General features: G+C 37.1%; 1 protein-coding gene across 3 annotated transcripts in view; it reads right to left on the minus strand.

The window, feature by feature from the left end:
• Nucleotides 1–17,700, minus strand: part of onecut2 (one cut homeobox 2) — a 70,208-nt gene that overhangs the window by 35,580 nt on the left and 16,928 nt on the right. For 2 of the 3 annotated variants that reach the window (XM_084387641.1, XM_084387642.1), the window contains exon 2: nt 4,087–12,184. In XM_084387641.1, the coding sequence (XP_084243767.1) occupies nt 11,898–12,184 (287 nt within the window). In that variant the 3' untranslated portion in view covers nt 4,087–11,897. Of the gene's footprint in view, nt 1–4,086; nt 12,185–17,700 lie in introns of those variants that run through there. The other variant, XR_014625213.1, reaches the window with a different exon arrangement.

A 17,700-nucleotide genomic window follows, 5' to 3' on the forward strand; every position in this document is an offset into this window, starting at 1 on the left:
ACAACTGAGGATATTAGAAGACATGTTTGTCGAAAGTTTTATCGTAAAAAATATAGGATATCAACATAATGATGTAGTTGTTTATATTTTTAGCTTCATTGCAAGTGTATGACATTTGGTATAGAAATAAACAATGGTAATTAAATGCTTTTCCTAAAAATGAGAAAGAAAATACAGGGTATTAAAACAGTATGAACTACAAATAAAGTCAGTATGTGAGGCTAAATAGATGTGCTTTAGTCTGAATTAGGTAAGATGTGTGCTTCAGTTTCAGCAATCCCTTCACTCGACTGGGATGTTCTCTTTTGTTCTGGGCGGCAAGTGCAGTAACTGTAACATCGGGCATATTTTGTAGTGTATTAAACACATATTTATACCAACTTCATCAGGCTCCGAACATTCTTCACAAAGAACACAAAGAATGGCCTTCTCAGCTGCCATAGTTGCAACTCTTGCGTCATCAGAACAGTGTGTTTAACGCATCACCGTTTCTGTTTAAAAAACGTTGTGCAACGTTTTGTCGGGGCTGAACGCAGCCCTGGTCTTGACTACACCTCTGGTCTTGGAGGACTGGTCTTGACTACACCTCTGGTCTTGGAGGACTGGTCTTGACTACACCTCTGGTCTTGGAGGACTGGTCTTGACTACAGCTCTGGTCTTGGAGGACTGGTCTTGACTACACCTCTGGTCTTGGAGGATTGGTCTTGACTACACCTCTGGTCTTGGAGGATTGGTCTTGACTACACCTCTGGTCTTGATTGGTCTTGACTACACCTCTGGTCTTGGAGGACTGGTCTTGACTACACCTCTGGTCTTGGAGGACTGGTCTTGACTACACCTCTGGTCTTGGAGGACTGGTCTTGACTACACCTCTGGTCTTGGAGGATTGGTCTTGACTACACCTCTGGTCTTGGAGGACTGGTCTTGACTACACCTTTGGTCTTGATTGGTCTTGACAACACCTCTGGTCTTGGAGGACTGGTCTTGACTACACCTCTGGTCTTGGTTGGTCTTGACTACACCTCTAGTCTTGGAGGACCGGTCTTGCCTACTCCTCTGGTCTTGATTGGTCTTGACTACATCTCTGTTCTTGATTGGTCTTGACTACACCTCTGTTCTTGATTGGTCTTGATTACACCTCTGGTCTTAGAGGACTGGTCTTGACTACACCTCTGTTCTTGATTAGTCTTAACTACACCTCTGGTCTTAGAGGACTGGTCTTGACTACACCTCTGGTCTTGGAAGACTGGTCTTGACTACACCTCTGTTCTTGATTGGTCTTGCCTACACCTCTGTTCTTGATTGGTCTTGACTACACCTCTGGTCTTAGAGGACTGGTCTTGACTACACCTCTGATCTTGGAAGACTGGTCTTGCCTACACCTCTGTTCTTGATTGGTCTTGACTACACCTCTGGTCTTAGAGGACTGGTCTTGACTACACCTCTGATCTTGGAAGACTGGTCTTGACTACACCTCTGGTCTTGGAGGACTGGTCTTGACTACACCTCTGGTCTTGGAGGACTGGTCTTGACTACATCTCTGGTCTTGGAGGACTGGTCTTGACTACACCTCTGTTCTTGATTGGTCTTGACTACACCTCTGTTCTTGATTGGTCTTGACTACACCTATGTTCTTGATTGGTATTAGTCTTAGTTTTGGTCTTGACTACACCTCTGGTCTTGATTAATCTTGGTCTTGCTTTTGGAGATCTGGTCTTGACTACACCTCTGGTCTTGGTTGATCTTGACTACACCTCTGGTCTTGATTAATCTTGGTCTTGCTTTTGGAGATCTGGTCTTGACTACACCTCTGGTCTTGGTTGATCTTGACTACACCTCTGGTCTTGATTAGTCTTGACTACACCTCTGGTCTTGGTTGGTCTTGACTACACCTATGGTCTTGATTAATCTTGGTCTTGGAAGTTCTGTTCTCGACCACAACTGTGGTTTTGCTGTGTGGATCTTGAATTGTCTTGGTCTAGGTCTTGAGTTGCGTTTACTCCTTGTCGTAATTACGAGATTCCGACTTGTAAAAAGTGTTAACTGTCCTCGTAGAACTCGTAATTACAGCTTGTAAACTGCTCTCTGCACTCTGACTTGTACCACTTGACTGTTTGAGTTTGATTTTATTTCACTCAAATTCTACTGAAAGTTCATTGTATTTAATAGAAGAAAGTTACAAGAATTCCCAGCATGCTTTCCATAAGGAGAATAAATGCTAAAATGAAGCGTTATTTCATGTTTTTGCACAAAAATAATGTAGGGAGAGATGCGTTACTTTGATCTTCTGTTATGTTGGGATTTATACACCGACACCGTTAAAAAGTTTATTGTGAAATTACAGTAAATTCCAGGTTTATTGGTGTTACCAAATGTATTTTAACTTCAGGAAATTACTACAAACAGACACTTGCTGAAACAAGGGGGAAATCGGGATTACTTTAGTAAAGACAAATGGCACAGTTTTTAACATGAATGAATCAATGTAATTTATTGAAGAGCAAAGAGCACAACACTACCATCTGATGATAGTGACCAAAAAAACAAGAAACTCAAACCAAAATAAACCTATGAGAATGACGCGGACAGAAACACCAACGCCTTGAGCAATGGTCAAATGTAATGCGTGTACAATCTGTGTACAAACACACAAACATAATGTGCTGGAAGAAAAAAACGATGTTTCACTTTGCTGAGCAACAACTTTCAACACTGCCAGAAAAAAATCATGTGATGCAGAAACAGTCGACAATGACAACACTGAGTTCGTAGTTTAAGTAGCATTGTATCTTTTTTCAATCTTTTCTTTTTTTTTTATTCAAACACAGATATTAATAGGCTATTCCACAGATGAGAGGCTCAAATACTATTTGGTAAATCCCACCTGATTGTAGGAAAGTTTATACACTGAGTTGATGGAAGCGTTCGGACAATCCGTCGCCTGCTCAGATCCAAACACATGCAAAACACCGGCAGAAGCTTCTCAGGTGTTTAATGAACCGTTCTTGATTTCCCAACATCTATTCCTGTGAGATGTGTGCTGGTGTTTGAAGAAGTGTAAAAGTATAGCTTTAAAATTCTGATGTTAAGCTTAAACTCAAATTTGCACACGTTAATGGTTTCAAATGTTTCGAAAATATAATTTCTTCTAGTTTGAAAATTGATTCTTCCATTTGTTGAATGAAAATGTGTGTTTTTTTAAACCCAATTACGTTCTCGTTCTATGTACCTGTGTTTGTTGTGTGTGTAAGGAAATGAACTGAAAACTCAAATACACTCGGTTGCGTAAATATAGCGCAATACACTCGAGTTCCGAATGTAAAAACTTAATTCATTTTCTCCATAGGGACACTGATTTTTAATGATAACTTATAAACCTTTAAAGACCTCTACTGTGAGCAACAAGGTTGTTAATTGATGGTATTTGCTTTTGTGGAACCCGTTAGCACACATTATTTCAACTTATTCTTAAAATAATTTTGTTTAATAGCGGAATTTGTGGTGGAAAACTACATTACCCATAATGCTGTAAAGAGAATTCCACGTCGAAATTAACTTGTTAGCTCCGCCCACTACCATCAAGCACTGCGAATTATGTGTCATATGTCATATGTCGAGATATGATATCAAGAATCAATATACTTGAATATATATGCATATTTATATTTCTCCATCGTTTTTATTTATTCGATTATGCTGTTCGCAATGCTTCATGGGATTGTAGTTCTTTCCCTCACTAAAGCTGTGAAGTTCACAGTTTTGTATTTTTGTTTGATTTTCAAATACTTTTTTGCTTAAAACCAAAGTAATATTGTGATTCTCCTCGTAGATGGTTGGTTTGGTTCACGGCTTATAACGCTTTAACAAAGACTTTTAAAAAATCCCTATGGGAGAAATGAATGGAGAAAATACTTCCGGAACCAACATGCACTGAAAAATCAACTCTATAAACTACTGTTGATTCGTCAATGATTATTTAAATGGAAATCTTTGGACATTTCATTGTTTCGATTTGTGAAACAATGCAAACATTTTTATTTACATCATGAGACAGGTTTTATTGTTGTGACTGACGAAAACAAATGGTTTCGGAATAAAATCACTTGTTCTCTTTATTTATGGTCAAACATTTTGTGGAAGAACATGTACTTTGAATGCTTCAAAGACGTTGATCATGAATGCAAAACTAAAATTTGATCAATTTTCTCTTGTGATTTCAACAACAAATCCATTTTTTACATGAATATAATGATTTAACAAACCAACAAATGAACAAAATGTCAAATGATGAAACTGACAAAGAAAATAATCCATTTCCAATCCATTTTCAAAGCAGATCTTTGGAATACAGTCCATAATATCCTGCAGTCGGTTCAAGCGTTTCATCCAGTTAAACGCAATCTTTGGAATTTCCTTAAGTTGTAAAACACAAGACGTCAAAACTCACTTTAACTCCTGCAAGGTCTGTGTGGAGTTTCGTTCTCAAAAGAATGAAGTGTTTTTACTTTAGTAGTAGATTGTCTGGTACATTTCATCCTGTTTCTGAGGATGTTTAGCTGTCGTATTTTTGGACAGGATTGGTATAGTAGACACATCTAGAGCAGAATGATTAAGTACAGACCGTTAAACCGTCTAAACAAGTTCTTATCTGTCAAAATTAAGTCCAAACACACATACAGCTGATCGGTTTCTTTTTCTGAGATAATGGAAGATTAACAGTCGAAACACTTGATCAGAAAGCGATCTTGGGTGAATCTGATTCACTTAGTTTCACGGTGCGATCGAAAACCGAACTGATCAAGTGCACGACGTTTCTATACACATCTGAGATGAACTCTTCAAGAATTAGATCAGGCCAACATGCAAAAAATGAGGATCAGTGAAAGAAATGAAAATGAGACGGATCCAGAACTTAAAAGCTATTTAACGACAATGCATTACACGCTAGCTAGAACCGTAAAGATACTCATGCATAAATCAAGTCTACGGCGTTGAATGATGTCTGCAATGCTACATTTCCACACAGAACGAGAAAAGAATGGGAAGAAAAATGGATGTTGAAAATGAAATGTAAGCGAACTGTACAACAGAAGCGATGCCGAAGTATGAAAACTGTAAACTTGAGGCTCATTCTAGCAACCAACCTTTCCCAATCCAAAAATAATATCCTTGTTGAGAATATGAGCCACCCTTCAACAAAATAAGAATAAAATCTGAATTTCGTAAAACTTGCACCACGAACAAAATTGTGAAAGTTGTCACATTAACAAGAGAGAAAAAGACGAGCATTGTGTTTTTGGTAAGCGAACCTCAGCTATTACAAAAATCACAACTTAAGATGTATAAAGCTTTTTTTCTTGGTTTGTCTTAAGTCACAGTTACTAAAAAATAAGAGTAAGTGAATAATTTAATACATACGCTATAATAACAATACCCTAACACTATCTTCTATGAGGTATATCCGAGAAAAATTTGGTAAGAAAAGCACGGTCTGCGCCCTCGACATGCTCAAAGGTTTTTCTTTTCTTTTTTTTTTAAAGCTTTGCAACCATTCAAAGGAGAGGAAAGAGAAGAGAGAAGAGAAGTCTAGAAAGCCTTTGGTATAGAGTTATTCTTTGTTCTTTGCAGGATTGCATTGCAAAGCACCATAACACCAGCGTTCGCCGGGGTCGCTGAGGTACTAACAGAAGAAGAAACAGAGAGGTCGAAACTTCGCTTTGGTTCAAGCAAGGCACTCATCCAACAATATCTCATACTTTACAACAAAAGCGCTCTCTACGTCTATTTCAGGGGATTCTTTATGAAAACAATATGACTTCGGAGAGAATCTGTTTTGGTTTAATCAATGCACACTGCAAAAAACAATTGGTAACACTATATTTTGATGCTCCACTTTAGATATTCTACTCTAACTAATTACAAGTAACTTTGCAACTACATGTCAACTAACTCTCAGTAGAGTATTAGTGGACCATCGAAATAAAGTGTAATCCAATTATGTTCTTCTTCAATTGTCTTGTTTTCCAGTACAAATACCTAAACATTCTTAAATCAAGATTCACTGAAGTGAGTTTGTGCTTAAAACAAGAACAAATATATTTGCAGATATTTGTTCTTGTTTTAAGCATAAACTTACTTTCGCTCGCAGAACCTTTATTGTTTGTTTATTGTAACCCAAAAAGTTTGCAAGCGAATGCAAAGTTTCTCGGGGGAACGCAAAATCATTGAAATATAATCTTTCCCTACCATCTTTTTCTTTTCTTTTTTCATTACCATGTCCCTTTAGTGGCTCTGTATTACCTCGCTTAATTTCAGAAAACTAGTAATTTTGCTTGCAAGTTAATGATGCTGCCTTCACATGCTATCGGAATTATGGTAAAATACGAGTTTCCTAGTTAAAAATTGGACATAAATGCCCTCTCAAGTCGTATTTACCACTGGGAAGCACAGAGATCATTTTGATACCCAAGTTCCCAAGTTGGGCCTGCCATCAATTTTAAACATGGCGGAGGGGAGGACGACTGTTTTCAACAACAGCTTCATCGCCTTGTCTTGTCGTTAAAGTTGTGCATATTTCCAATCATTTGAAGTGCATTGCATGTTTTACACACAGTGAAAATAGCCTTTATTTGACAGAAATTCAAGAATCATCAGCAAGCTAGATAGCTTAGTGAATGTTTATATTGTTGTCAATGAATGGGACGCTAAATATCATTTTGGCTTTAATACGATTTTCCCCAAAATAGGCAAGAATAAACCTGGTGTCCTTCATAATTCCTGTTCTTTCCGACAACAAAAGCACTTGAACGCGACAAACTTGTAATCACGACTTCAGAAGTGGGAAGTGGGAAATTGTCGATAGCATGTGAAGGTTCATAAGAATGTGTAACGCGCGTGAGTTCTATATAGTTACAGTTCTTACCCAGCGCAGTTTTGTGGGTTCTTTGTTCTGTCGATCGGTTTATCACCGCTGTATGGAGGACACACACCGACGAGGAGCTCTGGTGATCACAACACTTGTTTAATTAAACATTTGGCGGTGATTAAATTATAGTGCGTCTCGTCTCTCTCCCCGCTATTACAACTGCCGCGCAAACTTGTTCTCGCGATATTATCTACCAAATACTATTCAAAGGCATAGAATATTATTTATAACCTTAAATTTCACTCCCTACAAAAAAACGTTTAGATATTCCTACTGGAAACCAAGACAAAACACCGAGGGAAGGATCAGATTTCTTCCACATCATAAATACAGAATTACTGATAAGAATATTGATCTATGTCTGTGCCGGCGACAGCCGTGTTTCCCTAAAAACATCCAATATATTGAGTCCCTTCGGTCTGGTGCGAGATTATTCGATTTAGACTTTGGTTTTTGAGTTTTTCGTGCACAGAAACACCAACGTGTTTTTAACAGAATGGATTTACATCTTTAAGAAAGTTTATTTAAAATGACTTAAAACTGAAATAGTCAGATGTGGGAATATTTCGACTTAATAAGGTTTGCCAAACTGGTTTCATCGACATGTGGTGTAAGAACTTTGACTAATTGATGTAGGCCTATTTTACTTGCTTGGATGTGAATGTCTGGTATTGTCTACACTACAAATTTTTATTTATTTTTCTGTGTTTTTGTCTTGTTTTTAGTAGCCTACAAATATCTAAACATTCTTAAATCAAGATACATTTACTGCGTCAGAAAGATAAACTTAATTCAAAGGGAAAACTTAATTATTTTTCCGACTCCATTGGCAGATATTTCTCGTTTTAAGCAAACTCGCTTAGTTTTGATACATTTTTCATAAAGCAAGACTTAATATCTTGTAATTTTGCCAATGTTGATTTATGAATTTGATATTTGTATTAGAAAACAAGACAAAAATACTGTTAAAGAAAGTTTCTAAGTCTGAAATGGCATTTTATTGCACTTTTCCAAGCAGGTGCACTGCATGTAAAAATGTTTTGGTTTTTTCTTCAAAGTTGTAAATAAAGGATTATTGGAGCAATTTTTGCAAGAAAATATAATTTCAGTCTTTCGACTTGTTTAATTCAATGTGTTGTCATTTATTTGTAAAGGTTTAGGCTATATCCATTTCTGAGTCAAAATTATTTTAAAATGTTTTCGGTGTTTTTGGAAATAAATGTAATGAAGCATATGATTGAAAATACTGCACTGAGAGATGCTTTGACTTAACCCATCAAAACTTTGAACATCTGAACATTTCCAATAGTTTCAATATTCTGTCCCATGTGGTTTGCGTTTGATCGTTAATGTTTCTGTGCCAGACAGATCTTTCTCAGTGGGTTGGTTTTTGCATCAATGTCTTTTACGGGCGATCAGAACCGCACAGCGCTCAAAAACTACAGCTCGACGTCGAGTCCCATCCGCTCCATTGCACTTATTTTTCCGAGGAGAGGAGGAACTCACGTCTGAATAAAGAGGAAGAAGAGAGAAAAGAGTGGAACGAGTTATCAAAATATCCCAAGCATGGCGTCAAGCGCAGACCGTCCTCGAGAAAAAAGAAATCTTTGGTATCTTTGGTTTCATCAACACGATTAAAATTACAAATGGAAAATTCAGTGAGGTAGCCTCTGTGGTTCTCACTATAGAGATAGAAAGACTTTTATACACACACACAAGTCAGTCTTGGAAGCAGCTTTTTCTAGTTTTTAAGGGATTCCTCTATGTCCTTCTACGAGTGAAGCAATGAATAAACGGCCTCTCAGCGTCCGTGGGTTTTTATCTTTGGTGAGTCCTGCGTTGATCTCCGTTAACGTGTGGCCCCGTATATGATCTCGAAAACATCAGGCTTGAAATTCGGTGCTTGTCCTTCGACAAAACGCGTAATATCGATCGCAAATACAGATTGTTTTCATTCGAAAGAAAATCAACTAAACGATTTACATAAAATCTTGACATACATACAAGCATACAAACATGTGAGTTGCAACTAAAACCTGATCGCTAACACGTTTCCAGAATTATTCTTTCTAAGAAAAATTAAATACACCCTTTGTCTTGCTTTTTAAAGTAAAGCTAACTAATAAATTAACAGAGCATCTTTGATGCACTAATAGTCATCCAAACAATTACGTCTAATTAAATAACATTATTAAATAATCAAGAAACAAATAATAATAATAACAACCTTCTAGCACATTTAGTCATAAATAAATAAGTCTGATGGTGTCCAACATGCAAAAGAAGTAAATGTAAACTTTGGCAAGCTAATCAGGAAAAAGGGGGAGGGGTTTTGGCAACTTAAATTACGTTCAATCATAGCAAATATAAATTACATAAATAAATCACATATTGCAAAACCTGGGTAAGACATTGTACAGAGGCATTGGCGAAATTTAAGACAAGCAAAGAAAAGCTCTTTGGCCCATGTATCTAAAGACCTGACTGTCGTGAAGAGCAGATGAATTCTCCGTTGGAGAATCTTTGGACTAGAAGCTTTTAAAGAGAGAAACCTAAAGGATAAAGCTATTCGACCTACAGTCTGCAGTTTCCTCTCTACAGAATTAAGTGAGCGTTTTTGGCAGATTATTGGCTTTTCAGTTGGAATATAATGTAGGTTATTCTGTACCAGCTGCATTGGTGCCTTGCAATAACGCTAACGACTCTCTCTCTCTCAAACATGGGAAACGTGGGATTCGGCGCCCGGAAACGACGTGCATATGTGATCAACGATGGCTGGAAGAGTGCAACTCTTTGGTATACTGATCCATTGGGATATGAAAACAAAACTACTTGGGATTGCATGTGCTTAAAGGTGTTTATCTTTGGTATGCCCATCAGGCTTGAGTTACACCTTTAGTTTTAGCTGTGAGACGGATGCGACTACGGGGGGGAAAACCCAAAGCAGAGCCGAACCCCGAAACGTCCCATGTTTGGAAAGAGGCAACATCGCACCGATGCATTGTGGGAATGGAATTGCGGCGGGAGTAACTCTGAATCTTTGGTATTGTAGCTGATGAGGTTCTTGTTGTTCTTTCCATTTGGGTTGAAAAAACTGCATAGGCACACATTAAAGACAATCTTCAACTTCGTTTGAGAGACGCATCATTCGGGAGCCGCCGATGCCGTGGGAAAAGCTCCGTCGCTTTAAAACCCTTCCGATCCCATTCTGCTTCCGTTTTTCCAATGTCTCCACGATCCGAACACAACAAAAGACGCCGGCTCGGCGTTCCCCGCTTTGTCGTCTTTGTTTGTTCGTTGCAGTTTTTTTTTTTTTTTTTTTTGGTTGTTTTTTTTTTTTTTTTCTCCTCTTTGTTGTCCTTTGTTTGCAGAACAGTTAGGTGCAGAAAAAGTTTCTTTGGTGTCGATTTGTCAATAAATAGAAAAAGTCTTTAATGTCCGTTTTGAGCGATCCGAAGAGGCTCTCAAGCGTAACCCGGGAGAGAACTGCTTACCGGCTCTCGTTTCAATAATAAGTGAGCACGAGTGATGGAACTTGAGATGAGTATATGAAAGAGCTCAGTAAAGTGGTTTTGTATTGGAAAGTAGCTAAAACTACGAGAGAAAGAACCTTTGGTAAAGCAAAACTGGTAGGCGTTGGTGTGGAGATTGTCCTCTTAAACTCTTGTAAAGGCCCTGATCACCAATGCCTGTTTGGTTTCTTAGCATAATACAGTTACAGTCGTGACAACGTGAAGCTGATGCGTGTGTGTGTGTGTGTGTTTGCACTGTCATTTCATCTAGAGTGTTTGAGAAACAGAAGCTCATTCTTCGGCGGTATCATCCTGAGTTATTTTTAAACCAAAGAAGAACAATCGGTGTGGTCCAGCCCCTGTTCTATTGCAAATTGAATGTGCTTCAGGATTGTGCTCACAAACCCGGCCGGCCAATAACGTTGTGAGAGATGCTTGTTCGTGTTTGTTGTGCTTTGTGCTTCTGACAGGTGTTTTTCTAGTTCAGTGTGTGTTAGAAAAACCTGCAACCCAATGCCAACTTAAACCTGTGCTGCTATCATGGGTGAATCTCACAAAAACCTGCCATTTTTCTCTCCAAAATGCATGAATATTTTGTTTAATGAAAATTAATTCCCATTGCCATAATGCAGAAATAAAAAAATCCCATTCTCATTACTACAATAAAAATAACTATTGCAGTAATGAGAATCTAATACTTTTTAAACTAATGGGAATTTGTCTTGTTCCCAGTACAAATATCTAAACATTATCATATGATATTAAGAAAATAAGAAATATGTATATATTAATATAATATATTTGTATATTTGATCATTATATATAATATAATAATAGTAATAATATATTTTATTATAATTATATTTGAAATAATTTCTTTGAATTTTCTTTTTCTGACCCCATTGACAGATATTTTGTCTTGATTTAATAATGTTTAAAAAATTGTACTGGAAAATAGGACAAAAATGTTTGAATTTGAATTTCATAAAATGTGACCTGGACGTGTGTTTATGAGATTTACCCTTGTAGTTTAAAACATCTCGACACACACACACACACACTCACACACACACGCACACACACACACTTAAGGAAATGAAAATCAAAGCTAATTTAGAGTGAATGCAGATGTGAAATGCAAACCCTTTGTCTTCTCTTCAGTTCAAAGCCAAATGGAAAGTTAACAATGCTTTTGATTTGCTTTAATTTTTCATTCCTGATGAATGATTCTTGCTTCGAACCGGAGAAGAGAAAGCAATATTTTATTTCCTGACGCTTCGCTCTTTGGATTTGTGTGTTTCCAACCGTAAGCATTGAGCCGGTAAGCAGTTTCTCTCCCCTCGTTGCCCTTCAGAACGATTTTCTCCTCTTAAAAAGTTTGCACCCTCCCCGGTGCACGGGACCCTCATCCCGATCCCACGTTCCCATCCCATCCCATCCCACCCCCCCTCCCCCCGGGATCACGCTTTGGTACAAGTGCTGGAGGTGGACGACGTGTTGCCCGGACTTCCCTCGTCCAGCCATTTGTCCAGGCTGCGTCTGCGGGCGTTCATGAAGAAGTTGCTTACAGTGTTCAGTTCCAGTCCCAGCTGCTGCGAGATGGTCAGCTGCATTTCTTTGGATGGGCGCTTGTTCTCTTTAAAGATGGCCAGAAGTGTTCTTCGCTGCAGGTCTGTGAAAACCAGCCGCGATTTCTTTGGTGTATTGCTCCTGTCTTTGCTCGGGTCCTGCTCTTTTCTTTTGCACGCTTCGGGGGTTTCGTTTGTTAGAAAGGAGACACAAGAGAAAGAGAATAAACACGTTAGAATCAATCACATGTATATGACACATTTATATTTATGCATTTGGGGGGGGGGGGGGGGGGGGGGGGGGGGGGACTTGCATCCTATTACTTTGAAATGAGGATCAGCCCAGAGGTTTATTGCACCACTTACAATTAGATTACAATTACATAAAAACAATATAGCTGCATGCAGCAAATAAGGGGCCATAGGGAAAATGAGGAGCTAAAAATCAAGGCAATGAGCATCAGACCAACTGCAACAATGAGTGAAGACATTTAGAGACAGTTTTAAAGCCCATAAATACAATCACTTGTAATCCCAGACAACATAGTGTCGGCCCAGATCCGTCCCACATCTGGTATACGTGGAATCAGCGTTGTTAATGTCTAGGATGTGACATAATTGTTAGTAACTTTTGACCAATAGGTGGCGCTGACACCAAATTGATGTGGTGTGGGTTGGATGACAACTCCATGCATAAAGTTTGGTGTCAACATATCAAATCTTTCCAGAGATACAGCCTCAGATGCATTTTAGCAGTGTGCCATCAAATTTGTTGATATGCCGCGGTACACGAAAATGTAGTCTATTGACACGAAATTCATAACTTTTTGCCGGCATGGTCTGAAGATGATCTGGCTCAAATTTGGTGAAAATCGGACAAACAGTCTAAGAGGAGTTTGAAAAAATAGTTTTTTTAAGAAAATAAAAAGGCATAGAGGAAGTTAGTTAGTTAGTTTAGTTTATTTCGGACAACTTTAAAAGAAAGAAAAAAGAAAAAAACAATTTACAAGCAAACATAGAAATGAAAATTAAATTACAGTGTAAACAATATTTTTAAAAGAAAAAAAGTTGCTTGACTGAAAAGGTGTCGGCTGAAGCTTATACTTATTGCGCAGATCCTTTTTACATTTCATTTATTTTACACACAACACCAAAACACCACACACCAAAGTCATCTTGCGTACATAAAGAATGACTAAAAGAAAAAGAAGCTAAATTCATTCAGCTTTGTATAATGTAATTATTATTATTATTATTATTTTTCTTAAAGCTAACTATGGATTTACATGTTTTCAGTTCATCGTCGATACTATTCCACAGTTTAACCCCCTGAACAGACAGACATCTCTGTTTGACGTTGGTTCTGATCTGTGGTTCACTGAACACGAGTGTTCCTCTGAGCTAGAGTAGATTTCATCTGAAACAGGTTTTGGACACAGTCTGGAAATGTATTATTTATTATGTATTATTTTAAACATTATTTTGGCATAAAGTCGTTAAATTTTAATAAGTTAGAGTTTATGAATAGCTTGTTTGTTGGGTGATAATAATCAGTTTTATTTATAATTCGTATTGCGCGTTTTTGCAGAATAACAATTGGTTTTATTGTTGTTTTGTAAGTATTTCCCCAGACCTCTACGCAATATGTCATGTATGGCACTATTAGAGACTGGTACAGTATGTTTAGGGCCTTTGAATCAAGAATGTGTTTTATTTTGGACAGGATAGCCAGAGTTTTTGAAATTTTTGACTTTATGTAGGTTATGTGGGATTTCCAACTGAGCTTGTGGTCAATAATGACACCTAAGAATTTAGTTTCACTTACCATTTCTAGTTCAGATTTCAATTCTGATCTGGACATTTGTATTTATTTTTTTATTACTAAATAAAATAAATTTAGTTTTATTTATATTTAAAGGAACTAGTAAGATTGTGGCCAAAACTGGTACTGCAATCACTTTCAAATTACTGTAGAGCGGTGTATCCCCTCCCCCTCCCCCCTGACTCGAGGTTGCCAGATAGGCTGCAGGATCCAGCAGGAACGTAGGCTGCTACAAGGAGCTTCCAATGGCAAGTGACGAGTCCTACACAGTAAGGTTTTTTTCTGTTAATTATGTTTATGCTTCATGAGAGATGTTTTGCGTATTTCGGATTCATAACGAGGTCTTTTAGGTTTCGTAACGTTAGACATTTTTTATCCGACACGTTTGTAGCTGCAGCTGTGGTAACTAGAGCAGAGCTGGCAACCCGGATGCCGAAACACTACTGACTTCGTGATTGGTAGATAGGTGGAGGGTGGCGCTTCAGGCCAAAACACAACATGACAACATCAACATCAGTTGAGGGCTGCAACTTCACTTTTAAATGACAATATCCTGGCCGGACTACTGTTGTCAGTGATAAAAGTATTTGAAATGAACATGATTTCTTAATGTCTAGTGACATATCAGGGCCATTTTATGATTAATTGAAATACATTTCTTACATACGGTTCCTTTAATGACAATTTATTAACATCGAACCATTTTTTTTTATGTTTTCATTTCTGCTTCCACTGTGTCCAGAAGCTGTCCCAAATTTTGATCGGAACAAAATAGAGTTGTATCATCTGCAATTAAGACACAATTGAATTGAGTAGACACCTTACAAATGTCATTAATATATAATAAAAATAGCTTTGGTCCAAGGACTGATCCCTGAGGAACTCCACAAGTGACCCTCTGTAGCTGTGACCTGTCGTTGGTGAATTGCACAAACTGAAATCTATTCCTGAGAAAGTCACTAATCCATCTTTGTGCAACGCCTCTAATGCTTTAAAAAGTCTATAAAAAATCCGACTGAGTAATTCTTAGTTTCTATTGCAGAGGTCAGTTTTTCAACCTAGCCATTTCTGTGGATCGCTTTGCTTGGAAGCCATACTGATGATTGTTTAATAGTTTATTTTTATTTTTATGAAACGGTCTAGTCTTATTTCAAATCGTTTTTCTAGTATTTTTGAAAATTGTGGAAGGAGAGAGATTGGTCTATAGTTTGAGCGTGAATGGCTGTCACCATTTCTGTAGATGGGTATGACTTAAGCTATTTTCATGTTGTCCGGAAAAACACCAGTTTGGAGAGATAAATAAAAAATATAGGTTTAATGGTTTTACAACAAATGCCATAACATCCTTAACTAGTGCCATGTCTATATCATTAAAATCTGTAGATTTTTTTTCTTTTTAAATTTATGTATTGTATTTATTAGTTAATTTTCTTCTACTGACTTTAGAAATATTGAGCTAGTATTTGATTTAATTATGTCAACATCCCACACCTACTTTTAATTCTGGTTGCACAATATTGTTTCTAGTTTGGCTCCTACATTTACAAAATAATTAAATGCATTAGCAGTATATTGATTGGCTTGGTTATAGTTTATATAACCAAGGTAATCCAATTCTATAGGTTATAGAAGTTTGGCTGACTATGGCAAAAATGGTAGGAATCTATAAATAACAGTTTCCCCCCTTTTTTTTACCACAAAGTGGCGCTCTCCGGGAAACTTTTTGAGTACCTTGAGGGCATGGTGCCGATAATACATACCAAGTTTCGTAACGATACGCCAATGTATTCGTAAAACATAATATTTTACAACAAAATGAAATTTTTTATTTTTGGTCAAACTCTTCAGAAGTTACAAGCAAAAAAATATCGTGACCACTAGGTGGCATTGTTTAGGGTAAATCCTACACTAAACAATGGGTGTAGAAAAAAATTTTAATCAGAAATTCAAAATAATTAGAAATAGCAAGTAACATTGAATTAAACGCGAAATTTTGATGTTATATACGTTTTTTATTTGTTCCTTAAGTTTTTTAAGTAAAAAAATGTATTTTTATTTAATTTCATCTTTATATTAGTTAATAGTTTTAGTTAACAGCACTGCAATTAGAACAAACCTCCTCAGTGTTTTACTAGATTCTTATTCCGAATCAGGACATCTAAACTGCTCTGGGATCAGTGGAGTCTCACAGGAAAGCTTTAGATTATTTGAAGTGAGGTGAGATTCCCTCCAGATAATTACTTCTGTGACCACCAAGATTCCCAGAGTAATTCACTCGCGCTCGTGTGGAGTTTCTGAGTTTATTTTTAGGGTCTTTTATCATGATTCCAGTCCAGTGAGCAAAAACACATGATCACCTGATAATTAGAGCGAGAACTTGATATATGTGCACTAATATACTGTAACCCACAATGTAACGCACTTACATTGTTTTGCACTTACATTGATCTGTTTTTTTTTTTTTTTCTTAGACACAATATTTGATCAGATTGCTGAAAGTCCAGATGCTCAACTGAATTAAAATGCAAAACAAATCATCTTAAATATGATTGAGATGAGATGAAAACTCACAGAACTAAATACACCAAAGAAACCAATAATTTGCATACACTGCAAAATATGTTTCTTCGCTTAGCATTTTTGTCTTGTTTTCCATTAAAAATATCACAAAAATCTTAAATTACACGCATTTACTTGAGGGGCAAAATTACTTAAGTCTTGTTTTATGGCTAAATTACTTAAGTCTTGTTTTATGACAAAAAAAAAAAACTAAATTAAGTGAGTTTGTGCTTAAAGTAGCTTTACGTAGACTTTATAAACCCTTGTTATTAGCGCCACCAGTGTCCGTTAAGTGAACTGCAGCAGCGCTTACAGCTCGTGCTCCTAATCGTGCACTCGGGCGCACACACACAAGAGACTGAACGTGATTCAATGCTCCGATATACTCACTATAGCAACGTTTTTTTTTTCGTTATTCGCTTAAAAAGTAAAAAGAAGTTGGAAATGCATTTGCCCTTTAGATTCCTCTCAATAAACACAACAAAAATGACAGGTGTGCAACAGCAGTTCAGAATTTGCACGAGCTCTGCAACTCATCTGCATCACGTCGACAGATGAGGTCATTCAAATTACACTGTTATGATAGTTTGATTCTAAAGCGGGCTATTTTTTAAACTATAGATCATCTGACTATGTGAGACTATAGTTTGAATTAATCCCCTTTCTTTGAATGCCACATTTTACAGTACAGAATAGCTCTTTCTGCATTTTCCTGAACATAAGCATTAGTTTCGTGTGTCATAGAACGGAACAGAGGCGCTTAACCGTCACATCCGTTAGATTTTCCCGGGAAAAACGTCCCGAGTCCTTCACATAAAATCAGTCTACAGGCTTTCATAGACGACCTAGGAAGTCGGGTAAGGTCTCGTTTTTTAAGTTTCGCTACAAGCTGTTTACACATTGGCAATACAAAAGTAATAAATGCATGAAAAATTCCTACGTATAGAACAAGAACAAATATTTGTAAATGGCGTCAGAAAAATAAACTTAATTCAAAGGGTAAACAAGATAATTTTCTGGCCCCACTGGCAGATATTTGTTCTTGTTTTAAGCAATTTTTGATACATTTATCATGAAGCAAGGCTTAATATCTTAAGTCATTTTGCTTCTCTAGTAAATATCTTGATTTAAGAATGTTTAGTTATTTGAGCTGGAAAACAAGACAAAAATACTGAGGAAGAAAAACACATTTTTTGCTCTGTAAGTAAAATCATGTATTATTGCAGACTGTTCCACATGCTATTTATAAAAACAGTAGGCAGTAAATAGTGCTCAGTAAATGTACATTAAACAGCAGGATAGAAGGCTAATTCG

The sequence above is a fragment of the Rutilus rutilus genome (assembly GCF_951802725.1).
Source record: "Rutilus rutilus genome assembly, chromosome: 18".
In the NCBI taxonomy this organism is placed as follows: domain Eukaryota; kingdom Metazoa; phylum Chordata; class Actinopteri; order Cypriniformes; family Leuciscidae; genus Rutilus; species Rutilus rutilus.